The sequence below is a fragment of the Tachypleus tridentatus genome, chromosome 8 (assembly GCF_004210375.1).
Source record: "Tachypleus tridentatus isolate NWPU-2018 chromosome 8, ASM421037v1, whole genome shotgun sequence".
In the NCBI taxonomy this organism is placed as follows: domain Eukaryota; kingdom Metazoa; phylum Arthropoda; class Merostomata; order Xiphosura; family Limulidae; genus Tachypleus; species Tachypleus tridentatus.
The window spans coordinates 62,649,713-62,667,044 of record NC_134832.1 but is presented as its reverse complement, the minus strand read 5'-3'; the positions used below and the strand labels follow the sequence as shown (position 1 = coordinate 62,667,044).

General features: G+C 31.5%; 1 protein-coding gene across 1 annotated transcript in view; it reads right to left on the bottom strand.

The window, feature by feature from the left end:
- Positions 1–1,293: 1,293 nt before the first annotated feature.
- Positions 1,294–17,332, bottom strand: part of LOC143222508 (glutamate decarboxylase-like) — an 81,003-nt gene continuing 64,964 nt past the window's right edge. Inside the window, exons 8-14 of the mRNA XM_076449110.1 lie at positions 16,279–16,343; positions 14,713–14,791; positions 13,969–14,118; positions 11,308–11,357; positions 9,690–9,747; positions 8,218–8,307; positions 1,294–4,702 (exon numbers count right to left, since the gene is read on the bottom strand). Of these exons, the coding sequence (XP_076305225.1) occupies positions 4,529–4,702; positions 8,218–8,307; positions 9,690–9,747; positions 11,308–11,357; positions 13,969–14,118; positions 14,713–14,791; positions 16,279–16,343 (666 nt within the window). The 3' untranslated portion in view covers positions 1,294–4,528. The remainder of the gene's footprint in view (positions 4,703–8,217; positions 8,308–9,689; positions 9,748–11,307; positions 11,358–13,968; positions 14,119–14,712; positions 14,792–16,278; positions 16,344–17,332) is intronic.

The following is a 17,332-nucleotide window of genomic DNA, read 5'->3' as shown; positions in this document are numbered from 1 at the left end:
GTGGCATTGTATTTATGTAGAATTAAGCTGAAAACAATACAGCATTTTGTGTTAATTTTTTAATGTACTATAAACTCCTCTAACAGCACTTGTAAAACAGCTAAATATTTTGCTAACATTGAAATACTGTTTTTCCCAATAAGCTTCCAAAGTCTACTAGTTATAGAGGGTCTGGCACGACCAGTCGGCTAAGGAACTCGACTCGTAATCCGAAGGTCGCCGGCTTGAATCCCCGTCACACCAAACATGCTGGCCCTCAGCCGTGAGGACGTTATAATGTGACGGTCAATCTCCTTATTCTTTGATAAAAGAGTAGCCCAAAAGTTGGTGGTGGGTGGTGACGACTAGCTGCGATCCCTCTAGTCTTACACTGCTAAATTAGGAACGACTAGCGCAGATAGTCCTCGTGTAGCTTCGCGCGAAACTCAAAACAAACCAAACTAGTTACAGACATATTTCGATAAAATTGTTATACTTGACTGTGATCGAAACTAGCTTAAAATGTACATAATACGTTTTGGGAACATTAAATCAAAAAAAGAGAAAAGTAATAGTGAATTTTAATATTAATTATTCATGACAAAAACACTATTTGATGCTGTTATAAAACAATGTTTGAACAAACTTTCAGATAAAATAATTCTAAACCATTGTTTGAATTATTTTTTTATTGCTACCATACGTGTGTACCCTTAAAAGGGTAGAAATACACATTTTCTACAACGTTTCTATTGTACACCGAATTTAAATTACAATGATTTCCAAATGCTATTTAATACTGATGTAACAATACCTGTGATGTTCAGGAATGTTACTGTGTGACAGATTGTTATGACTATTGTTGTTTTCAATGTAGTTTTGTGTGATCAACATTAAAATAATTTTAACTATATTCACCAGGAAAATAAACCTTTAACACTAAACAACAATATATTAGTTACAATAACACATTGGCACTTTCTTACGGTATTCACAAAACAGTAATTAGCTGAGCATTTTTCCATTCATATTATATTCACGAGTTATTATTAAATTTAAGCTCCATATTATTTTCTTAGGGTTTTTATAAAACATTATTTAGGCTTAGAATTTCTTGCATCCACATTCCATTCATTAATTTTTACTTGATTTTAACTGCATGTTACTGGTACTATTTTTATACATGTTAGAAAACAGTATCATAGACTTAGTATAACTTCAATATTATATTTACAAATTGACATTTAGCTACCTGTTAATTTTTTATAATTATTGCAAAGCAATATTTAGCTTTTGCATTTCTTTCATTCATGACTCGTTACCTGATTTTATCTTATTGTGACCGGAACTTCCTTAGGATTTTTGGGAAATAATACAATAAACGTAGCATTTATTTAATTTACACGTTGTTACTCAATGTTAGCTTCATTATTTTTCCAATACAATATAACTGTCTTAACTTTTATTTCATGTGGACCCAACTCGCAAGTCGTTATTTAACTGTAGCCTCATGTTACTAGTACTTTCTTGTGATCTTATATATTTATCCTTTAGAAAATAACATTTCAACTTAGTATTTCTTCTGTTCATATTTCATTATAAGTTGCTAGTTGACTTATCTCCCATTTACACAGAGTTCTTGCTTTATTTAAATAAAGTTTTTAATTACAACATAAATTATATATTGACTGACTAGTGTTCCATTATAGCGAAATTTAAACTCAAACATTGCAGTACAACAATGAATATTAAAAAGAACTATCAACATTATTCAGAAAAAAAACTTAACTGTTCACATAGTGACAGTGGTCTTTACGAACAAATATTTGGTTGTATTACTATATATTTTAATAACTCAAAACAAATAACCATGAACAGTTAAATTTGTAAGAAACAATTAAATACAATCTTGATAAAGTTTCACTCGTGTCAAAAATGTTAAGAATTACAATAATTTTAACAACTATTCAACCCTTCCATGAATACCAAACAGACTTGAGAACATTATCTAAAAAGTTCATATATATATATATATATCTACAATCAACAACAACCTGTAACTTGTATTTCATTCTACGACCTTTCAGAAGTTTTAATGGATGTATGAAATAACTGACTAAATTCTAGCTACTTGTAGCATCAAACACAGTTTATATCATTATTTCTCATACATTTTTGCCAACGTATCGTTTTCCCTTTTAGTATCCTCAAATTATAAGAACGGTAAAAACTAAATATGAACGACAATTAGTACAGCCATAGCTCATTGAAACAGCAACAAAAATACAATAAAAACTCATTTTGTTTGTTTACTAAACAAATAAACTTTCTGCTTACAACTGTTTCGTTGGACGACAACGTTTTGATAACCTTTGGTATTTATATGGGCGATACCATTTTTATACGCTAACACACTACAGAAAATTTTATTAAAGTTTCACCAGATATCTCTCACTTACAATGTCAGTTTCCATTTGGGGACGCATCTAAAACATGTTACTTCCGCTTTGAAACAGTCAGAACTCGATAACGTTTTACCTTTCAGTTTTATTTGTTTCGAAAAAACCTCGTCGTCATGGTTCTTCCCTTTGGAGTTCGTAAGCAATTTTAGTCTTTGAGTACAGTTCTATTTTACTTTTATGGCCTTTCTTACTAGCAGTCTCAAGTAAAATAATATTATTAATAAACTGAAGATATTTATTTTACTTAACTGTTTCAAGTAGAGCCCCGAAGTTAACATTTTAAAACATCTTAACTAAGATTGAATCATAATTTTTACAAATCAAAATTACTTACTGACAACATATTACATATTAACTAACACTGAGAACGACAATTCAAGAAACAATGAAAGACATACAATGACTAACAAATTTCGACTGATCCTTATGAATACATTTTATTTAAGAAATTAAATATAGAAATGGTTCTAAAATTATATTTAGACTTTTTAAAGTTAAGTAAAAGTTTAGAATGACGAAATTAACATTTGTTTCTAAGTTATATTACCGGTATGGGTTTCTATAGTAACCGTATGCCATTTTTTGTTTCTAAGTTATGTTACCGGTAGGGGTTTCTATAGTAACCGTATGCTATTTTTTGTTTCTAAGTTATGTTACCGGTAGGGGATTTTTATAGTAACTGTATGTTATTTTTTGTTTCTAAGTTATGTTACCGGTAGGGGTTTCTATAGTAACCGTATGCTATTTTTGCATTGTTTTTCATTTAATAAAACATCTTGAATTTAATTTGTATTGCTAAGAGAAATTCCTCTTAAGAAATATGGCACCTAGAGTAGAAATATTTATTAAAAAAAACAACACGCTTGTCATAAATTACTAATAAATGAAAATAATTCCAAATCAAAACCAAAGAAGTTTCAAGTGAGACATATTGCAAATCTTTTTTTTTCACATCAGAAATAAACTGAGAATTTTGAGAATACAAAACGTTTTTAAATAAGAATTTACACCTCTTGTTGAAAATGTATTAAATCAAATATTGTTAAATAAATCGTCCATTAGAAACAGCTGTCAAATTAACATTATATTTAGATATTTTATTCTTTAAGATTATTTTTATAACAGCAAATCCTGTTATTTTAGCACTAAAGTAATCTCAGTTACTCGTCAGCGGATTCTAGTCTTTCAACTTTTGAGAGAACTATGGAACAACAACAATAACCATGCTTTTTATCTGAGAAAAGTCTTTGGTTTGGTCAATTTGGCACATAGAAACATACATACTATAGACACATCCATAGTGTTATACACCTAAACAATGTTAATATACTGTCAACAAGGAATAACGCTGACTTACAATATCTATCTATAGACGATTCTGGAAGACTTGGATCAGTTGTTGGCCAGACCTGTTTTTAATAGTCTGTCAAGGCCATTTAAAACTATTCAATTAATAATATTCACATTACTTACACTATCGAACTCTTAACATGCTAGTGTTGACACTTATAACCTACACACACACACACACACTTGTTAGTAATTTTTAACGATATTACAACTTAACAGAATATGAAACTACAGAAAACGCTTGTTCATTAAGCATGTCAAAAAGTGTTTTGTTTCATATGAACCTTCTAATTCGCAGCAAGGTTATTAAATACTTAATCAATATAATAATAACCTAAAACCTACAATTAGTTGCGAAGGCAACTTTACCTTCGCAGCTATGGTCTATTTCGGAACATAAATACACATAAAAAAGGAACTTGGAAACCGAATGTGTTCATTTATGAAACAAAATTACTTAATCTCACCTTTGTCTGATGATACAGACAGAGGATAATATGGAAAGTTTCGTGTTTTGAATAAAGGTCGTCAGATATAAGATCGAAATCACACATAAATCTGAAACTAAAATATAATCACAAAAATGTCAAATAAAGCAACAACAAAACTTCAATTTCACATGAGAAACTGAATGAGTAATACTTTAGTCTTTTAATATGCATTTCTAACAACCACACTATTAAATCTTTCCTATGTTTTAACACTAACAACACAGTTTGGCAAAAAGATCTGCGTTTTTATAGATTGTGTCCAAGACGTTCTAATTCATCCAACATAAAATTAATGTCTTCTTTTTTGACTCCTGGGTTAGAGATTATGGCGCGAAAAAAGTTAGGCGTATTTCCAAGCGGTTGATAACCAATCATCAACGTGCCAGCGTCCATCATCCTTCCTTTCAGAGTGGCTGTGATCTAAGAGAGAGAGAGAGAGAGAGAAAACATGATTAATCAGTGAGTGAAAAGTGGCAGATTTGAACCAGTTTCCACAATTATAGTGAAAAAAGGTTTGCATTTGCAACTGAACAAATGAACAAGTAAATATTTAAGGACAAAGTTATGTGACAGCGATTAACAACAGTTTGTAAGAAACGCATTAAAAGTTAAGCAAGCCACAAAGTGTGCTTTAAAGGGGACTCCGTCATTAACATACATTTATTGTGTGTGGAAATAGTATGTTTGTTTAATTACATATGTTGGTTAAGTAACAAAAAACGAGATAATGAATGTGTTACTATTTATTGTCGCACGTAACACGATCCACATTAGATTGTGCTCCACAGTTAGCTCTGAATATGTGTTCGGAAGTGAGAATAGGCATCATTGATATTATTGTCTAATAACTCCTGTGCAGTAAGAAAATAAAGTAGTCTTTTTTGAAATTCAAAAGTTAAAATGCAGCTCGAATTTTTTTTATTTAGACCATTTGTCAGTGGAATAAAATAAAAGCGACAATTATATATATGTCTATAAAGTAGCGGAACTGTTTACATGAATTTCAAACTATTTTATAATAATAAAAGTCTAAGATACCATTTTCCTTCTTCTGGTGTCTATTTGTTCTTTCACTTTTGGGCCCGGCATGGCCAGGTGGTTAGAGTGCTCGACTCGTAATCTGAGAGTCGAGGGTTCGAAACCCCGTTACACCAAACATGTTCGCTCTATCAGCCGTGGGGGCGTTATAATGTTACTGTCAATCCCACTATTTGCCGGTAAAAATGTAGCCGAAGAGTTGGCGGTGGGTGGTGCTGACTAGTTGCCTTCTCTCTAGTCTTTCACTGCAAAATTAGGAACGGCTAGCGCAGATAGCCCTCGTGTAGTTTTGCGCGAAATTCAAAATAAACCAAACCATTTTTTTAATTCTTCCTTGGATCTAACAAAAGTTTGAGAATTTGGTGTAACCCCTTGTTGCGAGTACAACCATATCTCTGAAACTCAGTCATATGTTTCAGCATGCATGTCGCTGAAAAAAAAGACAAAGTCACGGATAGAGAATAGTCCAAAATCTCTCAGACAATTGAATTCCTCGTAGACTACTAAAACTACATGAAACTGTTTGTAGCTGTTCACTGCAATTAGTAGCTTTCTCTTAAGGCTAATTAAGAAATCGAATAAGTGCAAAATCTTTTAAAAGGAAGGCAGATAACAAAAAATAAAGAAACGAAGAACCCTATTGATGGCTTCTGCTACTGTACGCACTATGTTAGATAAACGAAGAACCCTATTGATGGCTTCTGTCACTCTACGCACTATGTTAGATAAACGAAGAACCCTATTGATGGCTTCTGTCACTCTACGCGCTATGTTGGATAAACGAAGAACCCTGTTCATGGCTTCTGCTACTCTGCGCGTTATATTAGATATTGTTATATTAAGTTAAAAATTGGTTAATAAATAAATCCACTGTTATAGATATAATTATTTCTTACATTTATATATGAACGTGCATGTGTTAATAGACAGAAAGAGCGAACGAAAATCGAAAGGTTTGGTTTTTGAAATTTCGCACAAAGCTACTCGAGGGCTATCTGTGCTAGCCGTCCCTAATTTAGTAGTGTAAGACTAGAAGGAAGGCAGCTAGTCATCACCACCCACCGCTAACTCTTGGGCTACTCTTTTTAACAACGAATAGTAGTATTGACCGTCACATTATAACGCCCTCACGGCTGGGAGGGCGAGCATGTTTGGCACGACTCGGGCGCGAACCCGCGACCCTCAGATTACGAAGCGCACGCCTTAACGCGCTAGGCCATGCCAGGAAAATAGAAAGGGAATTAAACGTAACATAAGAACGAAACTTGTTTGACCGTTAAGACAGCCATAAAAACAAAATGAGAGAAAGATGGTTTTTGTGAGGTTACTTTTTCTTGTGACTGGCTGAGAGAGAGAGAATGAGAAAGAAAGACTTGGCAGTTCAAGCAGTAAACTACTCTGATTGGTTACAATGGTTAGTTTATTTTGCAATATTAAACAGCATAAATACAAAGAAATACAGCAGAGAAACAAGAAAAGAGCTTTAAATAATTCGTAAACCAAATTATTGGAAATTATGTTAAATTATTAGTTACAAAAATATATGTAATTATTTATAGTCTAAGGATAAATTATAATTATTCATATTTCGTTTTAAAGACAAAATTGTTCTTGCATCAAATTGAAAATATTCTACTCATAAATTGTTTGTTAGTTATGTCTACTTGATTTGTATGTTTTTCTAATACACCATTATTCCTCTATTTAAACATAAAATAAGCTCTTTAGGTTTATGCAGAATTTCTAAGTTTCTTTTCAGTTATTTATGTAAACTTTCTGCATATTTTTGTGTATTTCCCCTTATATTTGGGAAGATCTTGTAACAACTAGTGAAGTGCATGCATACCGACGTGTAATACATTAAGCCAATTACATACGTTCACCTTAATTTACGTTTGTTCGTCATAACACAGGATATGCAGGACGAAGACAGAATTGCAGCTTCTAAAATCTGATTATTATACAAAGAAAAATATTATGGTTAATTGGATTAATTTCATTAAACTATTTTAAATGTCTTGTAAGCTATCTAGGAGTAGTTTCAGAGGTAAGAACCTAATAGTGTGTTCCTCCGTAGGACAGCGGTAAGTCTATGGACTTACAAAGCTAAAATCTGGGGTTCGATTACCCGAAATGGACACAGCAGGTAGCCCACTTTTGCGCTGCTAAAAACAAACAACGAAATCTTAATGGTGAAATTAAAATATAATAGATAAAAACTGTCAAGCAAACGAAATATCCAGGGCAGACGGAATAGCTTAAAATTATATGTTAATGAAATGACAGCTGTCTTCCATCAAGTTTATATATTGAAATTAGCTCAGAATTACTTTTGAAAAGTTATCTGTTGGTAAAGTTACTTATGTTTATTGAAATCTGTACAGAGTGATGCAAGTGAAATTATGATTAATTACATAATGTTATTTTGATTACTAGTTTGTGACGCAGGTATTCTGTTCATTTACAACTGATACTAGAATGTCTGTGTATATATATATATATAATATATTAATTTAAATGTGAACACACTGATGAAAGGAAATATTTTATAGAAGGCAACAAAAGTAATTATTAGATTTTTTTCTACATTCCTCTAAGTTTCTCATTTTATATTCAAAATCATAGGTACGTAAACAAAATCAGATTTAGCTTTTGTGTTCTATATGTTACTGCTTCTCGTGGACAAATTAAAACGAATGGGAAAGAAAACAACTTCTACAGCTCATATAATTTTATCAAACTTTTTTTGTCATATTGATGTCTTATGTTTTACCAGTGTTTAGAGTTTAAACCGTAAAAATGAACTTTCGCTTTTTGAGTTAATTTATATCTCAAACACGATTTTACATGATTTCACAATAGATGTTCTGAGAAGTAAAATAGAAGCAATTTCTTACCTGGCCGAGTTTGATTTCTCTTTCCCTGTTATGAGGTAATTTTCTGAGGCTAGGAGGGACATACCAGAAACTAACGTTCACACACTCAGGCTGTAATAAAGATTTAACCGTTAAACTACTTTAAAATCACTCTTTGGCTATCAATTTTATTCAATGTTTATGGTAACTTCACATTTACAGTAACTAAAGTCGATTTTAAAAGTTCACGTAAGCATGGTAAAAAAAATTGTAACCAGAGAAAGTCAAGGCACAAGTAAAACTATAGGGTTAAAACGTATAGAATAGTATCGCAATAGAGGTAAGGTAAGTAACAGTTCATAGAATAGTGCAAACATAGAAGAAAAGTGCATAAGAATACAAATTATAGTGTAGGTGGGGAGAGAAGGTACACTTAGAGTAGACTTAATATTACAAGGATAGAGATAGGGTAGATTATAATATATATAATAGTGCAATTATAGATATTAGGTAGTTTAGAATACATATAATAGTGCAAGTAAAATAATACTTAGAATAAGGCAAATGCAAAGGAAAAATAGATTTTGACACAGAATAGTGCAAATATAGAGACAAGATATATAGAAATAATAGTACAGATATATAGAAAACTCAGGCTAAAATAAAGAGACAAATAAAGATATGGAGATCACGTATATTAGAATACACAAAATAGAAGATAAAGTTAGATTAAAGTATAAATAGTAATGTGAATATTAGAGAGAACACACGAATAGTGCAGATATAAAAAGGAAGCTACATAAAACATGTGCAATCTTACAGATATGGAGCTGAGTCTGGCTAGAACACAAATAATAGAGAACATAGAGAGAAAGGGTTGGTTAAAATACATATAATGGTAACAAAATAAAACTATGGTTTGTTTTGAATTTCGCGCAAAGCTACTCGAGGGCTATCTGCGCTAGCAGTTCTTAATTTAGCAGTGTAAGACTAGAGGGAAGGTAGCTAGTCATCATCACCCACCTAGGTAGCTAGTCTAACCGAAAATGTAAAGAACAGCACAACGACAAATAAAAATAGAGCATTTTCTGAAATAGACAACACATGGATTAATGTAACTTAAAATACATGTACATATTTTAAACAATTCGGATTAATCAAATATAAAAGCGCAAAACTAAAGAGAGTGTGAGCTAGCGTTTAGCAAAAAGTAGAAACCAAGAACACTGTGTAAAAGTATACATTATTACATATAAGAAAAGCAATGGCGTGCATCTAGGCCTTAAAAACTATACTCTCGGTACAGAATGTTTTTAATGAAGAAACCAGAATAAAATATGAAAAGAAAATGCGAAAAAAATGGGTGAATAAGTTCTCAGAAACATAAAAATGAATTTGTTTCTGTTCGATCAAACGAAAAAGTTGATGTTTCTTGTTTAAAGACAAACAATCTTATTTTTTATACTAAAGAAAAAAATTGGGCAAAACGAGAGGAAAAGTACCAAAAAACTCACCTCTTCTAACACCATGTAAAACCTATCGCCTCTTTCCTTTATTTTTTTCACCATATAACTAAAAAAATATGTTAGTTTTATGTTAAACGTATAATTACAAGAATAATTAACAAATATATTGTTGTTTTAGGGTTAGGTTAAAATTACAGAATATTCTTGTCGGTTTAAGTGTAGATTATGTCCATAAAAAAATTGAAAAAGGATTAAACAATGCCGGTGGGACAGTAGTGGTGTAACTTCGAATTTAGAAAACTAAAATCAATTGTTCTATTCTCTTCGGTAGACAAGGTGATAGTCCGATTTGGCTTTGCTATGATAAAACACACACCCTGTGGCCAAGAGTTCGTGAAAATAATATCAAGACTCTGATGCAAGAATGTTTAGTTTAACAACATGAATTAAAGCTTCGTTTACTTGTGCTTTACTGATAATTATAATTTAATAGTGAAATGAAACAGCGATATAAAATTCTTACGAGTAAACAAATAGTCCAGAAAAACAAATGTATATGCATATCTATAACAGAAAATACACGAGATAGGATATACAAAAACGAATAATCATTGAAAAATTGAAAATATACTTCATTATTTGTACACACAAGGGTTGAATGGCCATAACAGAGACCGCTAGGGTTTAGGTATAACTGTTCCTAATTTTAAACTACTGACCCAAGGATAGGTAGCAAGTTAGCAGTGCCTGAAACCCTGGAACCGAATAACGAGATTCCCTATCACCTTATAACAAACCCACAAATGAAGTGTAAAGCGTGTTCAGTGATATCATACTTCGAACCATAGACCATGAGGTATGCAGCCCGGTACGTTAACTACTAAGCCGTGCCTGTCTTTAAAATTCTAATAAATGTTATGCACATGCGCATTTTGTTCCACAACAAATCTTGTACACGTGAACAAAATAATGATGTTTTAACATTATTTAAATATTTATTTCTAAACGTAATAGTAAATGTTTAGAAATGATCAAACAAAAATGTATTGGTCGTATAACAAATAACTTTTAATTTTTAAGCCAGGGAATGAAAGAATCGGTTTTACTGGTTTTACTCTTTCCATTTTCTTGCTCAAGTTCAAAGAGGCTTAGCTGCCATATCATTTAATTTATAATAACCTACAAATTTACACCTGTATTAAAAAGAGAAAATAAAACTTGAAAACACAGAATGTTTGTGAGTAAGATTGTTCTTTCCTAAATAATGTTTTGTGAATAAAATATAAAACATTTATGGTTTGTGCTTTTGAAAGTCGTAGATTATATTTGCAAGTAATCTCTAATAAAGTACTTCTAGTAACGTAGTAAAACATAAGTTTTAAAAGATTTGTAGTGGGACAAATAAACATTTTATTTAAGTTTTAACTTTTAACATATAACTTATTAAAAAGTTGCAGGTAACGTGTCAAAGAATTCTAAGATATATCTGTTAATACCTTGTATGATTCCGTTCCGTTCCAAAAAATAAATAATTCCCGTCGGTTTATTCACTATTTGTATTGTATATTTCTCTGAATTTGAATTTTGAATTTTATTTTTACGCCTGCATAACTTTAAAATAATATTATTTGAAATAATTATTAAATACATGTGTTGATATACTTACTGGGCCATGTCAAACAAGTGGTCAATATGCTTTTCGTATCCTTTCATGCCCTATAAAAAAGTTAACATATTAATAGCTTAAATTTCTAGTTGTTGTTTAAAAATTAAACATGTCTTTTTCTTTAATATTATATTACTCACTATTGTTAAAGAGCAGAAACCAAAGTAAAGTCAGAATCGACGGAGATACTTTATTGATATGACATAATACAAGTAAATTGCCTTAATATTAACAAAATTATCGGCAAATAAAAATCAACATCGTTTATGTCTTGTTTCATATCACTATAGTCCGGAAAGAAAAGTCAACTTTTACCACAGTGATAAGTAATAAAACAGACTACATATAAAGTAGGTGTAGTATGATAAGAAAGCTGAAAATCTGTGAAGTAGGAGTAATATGATAACAAAACAGAAGATTTATAAAGTAGGTGTATCATGATAAGAAAACAGACGATATGTGAAGTAGGAGTAATATGATAACAAAACAGAAGTTTTATAAAGTTGGTGTATCATGATAAAGAAAACTGAGGATTTTTAAAGTAGGAGTAATATGATAACAAAACAGAAGTTTTATAAAGTAGGTGTAGTATGATAAAGAAAGCTGAGGATTTGTAAAGTAGGAGTAATATGATAACAAAACAGAAGATTTATAAAGTAGGTGTATCATGATAAGAAAACAGACGATATGTGAAGTAGGAGTAATATGATAACAATACAGAAGTTTTATAAAGTTGGTGTATCATGATAAAGAAAACTGAGGATTTTTAAAGTAGAAGTAATATGATAACAATACAGAAGTTTTATAAAGTAGGTGTAGTATGATAAAGAAAACTGAGGATTTGTGAAGTAGGAGTAATATGATAACAATACAGAAGTTTTATAAAGTTGGTGTAGTATGATAAAGAAAGCTGAGGATTTTTAAAGTAGGAGTAATATGATAACAAAACAGAAGTTTTATAAAGTTGGTGTAGTATGATAAAGAAAGCTGAGGATTTGTAAAGTAGGAGTAATATTATAACAATACAGAAGTTTTATAAAGTTTGTGTAGTATGATAAATAAAACTGAGGATTTGTGAAGTAGGAGTAATATGATAACAATGCAGAAGATTTATAAAGTTGGTGTAGTATGATAAAGAAAGCTGAGGATTTGTAAAGTAGGTGTAATATGATAACAATGCAGAATTTTTATAAAATTGGTGTAGTATGATAAAGAAAACTGAGGATTTGTAAAGTAGGAGTAATATGATAACAATACAGAAGTTTTATAAAGTAGGTGTGTCATGATAAGAAAACAGACGATATGTGAAGTAGGAGTAATATGATAACAATGCAGAAGATTTATAAAGTAGGTGTAGTATGATAGGAGTAATATGATAACAATACAGAAGTTTTATAAAGTTGGCGTATTGTGATAAAGATAACTGAGGATTTTTGAAGTAGGAGTAATATTATAACAATACAGAAGTTTTATAACGTTGGTGTATTATGATAAAGAAAGCTGAAAATCTGTAAAGTAGGTGTTATATGATAAAGCAACAGACGATTTGTAAAGTAAGTGTTATAAGATAAAAGAAACAGGCGACCTGTAAAATAGGTGTATCATGAAAAGAAAACAGACAATATGTGAAGTAGGTGTGGTATGATAAGTAAACAGACGATCTGTAAAGTAGGTGTAATACATAAAGTGGCTTGAGTAGCTAGTGAAGGAAACTTTATTACAACTGTGCAACGTGATCATTAGGTATCAGGTAGGTGATTCATCTTGTAATATATAAACACTTTACTATTTCATTTGTGGATCATTTCGATACTCAATTTTCTAACTGTCAGAAAGAACAAACAACCAAAAACTAAGTGAATTCTGTGAATCTCTTTCACTTTTTAAACACTGATAAGTTGCTAATGTGGTACTGTAAAAATTAATGGAACCAGTGTTATTTACTTAGTTTTACTGTAGTCATTCAAATTTTGAGAAAATGAGGGAAGAGAGCAAAACGATAAGAAACTAAAGTTTCTCTATTTTATTCACGTTAATGTATGTTTCATAATTGTTTTATATCGGCTTTGTGTTTTATAAATACAAAGATGTAGACAACAGTCTTTGTATCACACGAAGTAAACTGTTTATGTGATCTGAGCAAGTGGTAAGTAACCTCAGGGCCATTGTTTACATCGCCAAATAATTTGAAACTACACGTTTTAGTAGTGATGTACAGGAGATATTTCTCTTCTGATTTTCCTCAACACTGTATTATTTAATCCTTAAGTTCAAATCGTTTCACTGCCATATCACATAGATCTTTCTTTCTAGGATACTGCCATATGACTTGAGAACTTTGTACTACAAAGAGTAGAAGGTATCCCCTCTTAAACTTCCTAAAGTTTGCTAATTTCAAGATTTAAATAAGTAACGAAATATTAAAACATTGGCTTTTGTGTTATTTATCTAATTACAAACCAGGCACTGGAAGGATTGTTTAGCTGTAAACTTCACAGTGAAAACAGTTAAACTAAACTGTCGTTATACATTCTTAGCCTAAATTTGTTCAATATATTTCTTGAAATTCATTTGAAGAGAGTCGTTCACTAGGCTTTAATACCTAGGTTCGAAGATACTACCCATGAGTTTAGTAACTTACAACAAGTAATATTGAGCTACCTTTGACTGCCACATCAGCCAGAGCTTGAAAATGTCATTATGCCGACCACACTGTATAACCTTGTCTCCAGTGTCGTAAGTGACGTCATAATGCTTGTCTTGTTGGAACAAATAATCTGCGCACAACATATTACAGCTAATGAGAAGACCCTATTGAAAAGAATAAAAACATTCTATTTGTTCTATAACTTCAGATAAAAAATCTTTGATGATTTATATATATATAATTAATTAATTAATTCAACGGAAATACATTTATTTATTATTTTACAACTGTTTTGAGCTCCATCTTTGAGTAATTTTTAAGCTATATTTTACCCGGTAACTTAATGTTGGATAATATTTATTTGATATTGTCTAGTAATTTTTACTTAAAACTAATATCTTGATTGTTATTGTGTCAGGTGATTCAGTAGCTAAAAGTTTCATGATGTTTTTTTTATTTCCTGGAGCTTATGGAAACTTTAAATTAGTTGGTAAGGTTTTGTATAAAACTTCACCAATATTTTAATAAATAATGCTTTATCATATTTAGTGTTCATACGTTATAGCACTGAAACATGACTTGTTAGTACCAAGTATACGATGAAGCATATTTTACGTTGATTGTGTTAAGCTTCTAGTACGACAAAGTGTTTGCTACCATGGGGTCCTATCTGAATAATACGAAATACAGTTGCATATGCAACGCACTTGAAGTTATTGTAAATCGAATATGCGTTGAATTCAGTCTTTAGTACTTACATCCTCCTTGAAGTGAACAGTTGAACACTGTAGCAGCGAACCCATCAACTTGTGTGGATTCCAAATAACTGACTGAGATCTGAATCCGGAGGGTATAAAAATATAGCTTATATATAAAAAAGTGTATTTCTTTAGGATAAGATATACACTGAACTCTATTTTAAAATAATTATAAAGAATTTTCAACAATGAGATACTCTGTTGTCGTACTTAAAGTCTATATAGTACTTTAATTGAAATGTCTTCAATGCCCAAACTCAAGTCATTTATATTTAGAATGTCTTTGATATTTCTAAGGATCCTTGAGTGAAAGTAAAGGACAATATGTTATAATATGTCAAACACATTTCGTATGTCACATCCAATGCCGAATAGGCCCTTCGAAAGTACCAAAATTCAACAGGCCGGCTTGGACATGAAAGACATAATAATAGTCTAAGCGATATACATGTCGTTATTAGTTTTCCTGAACAACAACTGTTATACTAGGAACCAGAGTAAGCGATTGAATTGTAATTATTATAAATTTTAATTAATCAATTTACTAATCAGATCTTAAAGGTATTAACACAAGTTGTTTATTTTAATTTTATCATCCATCATTAATTTATTATTAATACGTTATACGAAGAATTTTTTTTTACTGGAACAACATGCTAGATAAGGTTGAGGCTTATTACTGTGGTAAAAAAAACAAACTAAGAAACTTCATCATTTGGTAAAAGGTATTTGTAACTGTTCTGTATAAATAAATATTTAATTGGAAATAAGTACGTGAAAAAACCGCTAGGGGATTATTAGTACTGATGACGTTTCAGTCTTCGTGTTGATGCTTATTTTTAGTCTGGAAAGTTTGTTTGTTTTTAAATTTCACGCAAAGCTACACGAGAGCTATTTGCACTAGCCGTCCCTAATTTTGCAGTGTAAGACTAGAGGAAAGGCAGCTAGTCAACAACACCCACCGCCAACTCTTGGGCTATTCTTTTACCAACAAATAGTGGGATTGACCGTAACATCATGACGCCCTCACAGCTGAAAGAACGAGCATGTTTGGTGTGACAGGGATTCGAACCTGCGACCCTCAGATTGCAAGTCGAGTCCACCTGGCCATGGCGGGCCTGGTCTGTAACATTGTCAGGAATCTTCAAGCAGTCATTAGTAACAGAATAGTTTTTTTATTGCTGTTCCAAAGCCTAAAATTCATTGGAATAAAACATAAGTCTCCGTTTTCTTTTGCTTTAATTGAAAACAACATAAGGAAGTTTAAGATAAAACTCTAAATAAAGAACGGCTATAAATCACATCTTTCTGAAACCTTCAGTTGGAAACTTTAGCAAATAGAAATCATTTATTTACCAAAATAAATAAACACTTAAAAAAATGGATTCTTTCTTAAGAATTAAAACGTCGTATTATTTGTGACTTGATTTTATTAAGCAAATTATATTTTAACCGTTAGTTTTCAGGTATCAGAAATTTTGTTTTCACGAGTATTATTTTTACCTATTGTTTTAATATCTGTACATGTAATTATTGGTGTTGTTTAAAACAACAACAATACAATACCTTTCGATGCCAGCCAGACGAGACTTGTATTTTTGCGACAATAGACAGCCTCCACCCCAGGCAGCCTAAAATAAAATTATGACTTGTATTCGTAAGGAACGGTATGCTACATTTTATGAAAACTGTGTTTAGGTTTCAAGTGTGAAAACAATATTAATAAATGCAAAAATGAAGTTAATAAGTTTTTTTTATACTGTTATTGTTTAATTTCGCGCAAAACTACCCGAGGGCTATATACACTAGCCGTACCTAATTTTGACTAGAGGGAAGATTTTTAGTCAACACTTCCCATCGTAAATTCTTAGAATACTCTTTACCGACAAATAGTGAGATTAATCATCATACTATAATGCTCCAATGGCAGGATGAGCATATTCGGTGCCTGGTTTCAGTCAAGCCACCCGCAGATTGCCTTAACCACTGAGCCTCTCCAGGCCAGCTTCTTTATGAAAATAAAATAAGCTTTTAAACAACTGATATCAAAATAAACACCATGAATATTAACAATGAGGAGAAAAACATGTTAGAAAACTAAAATTTTCCTAATAATATTTTCAGTTAGTTGTTTCTCTTAAAGCTGTGTTTGTTTTTTAGAATTTCACGTAAGGCTAACACGAGAGCTATTTTCGCTAGCCGTCTCTAATTTATCAGTGTAAGACCAGAGAGAAGGCAGCTAGTCATCATCACCCACCGCCAACTCTTGGGTTACTCCTTTACCGAGATAGAGTGGGACTGAGAGCCATTCTATAACGCCCTCACAGCTGAAAGAGCGAGCGTGTTTGGTGTGACGGGGATTCGAACCCGCGACCTCAGATGCCGAGTCGAATGCCCTAACCACCTGCCCATGCCGAGCCCCTTAAAGCTATAAAGAACTTAAAATAGCAGTTTTTCGTCTTATTTACTGCTATGGAGACAAGTGAAAACACTCTTAGAAAAACAAAGCTTATAACTAGCTACACACGCTCATTTACAGAGATATTGCTTTTTATATGCATATGTATCATATAGGTTAAATATTCGGTCGCACATAATTGGTACGTGTTACTGCAGTAAA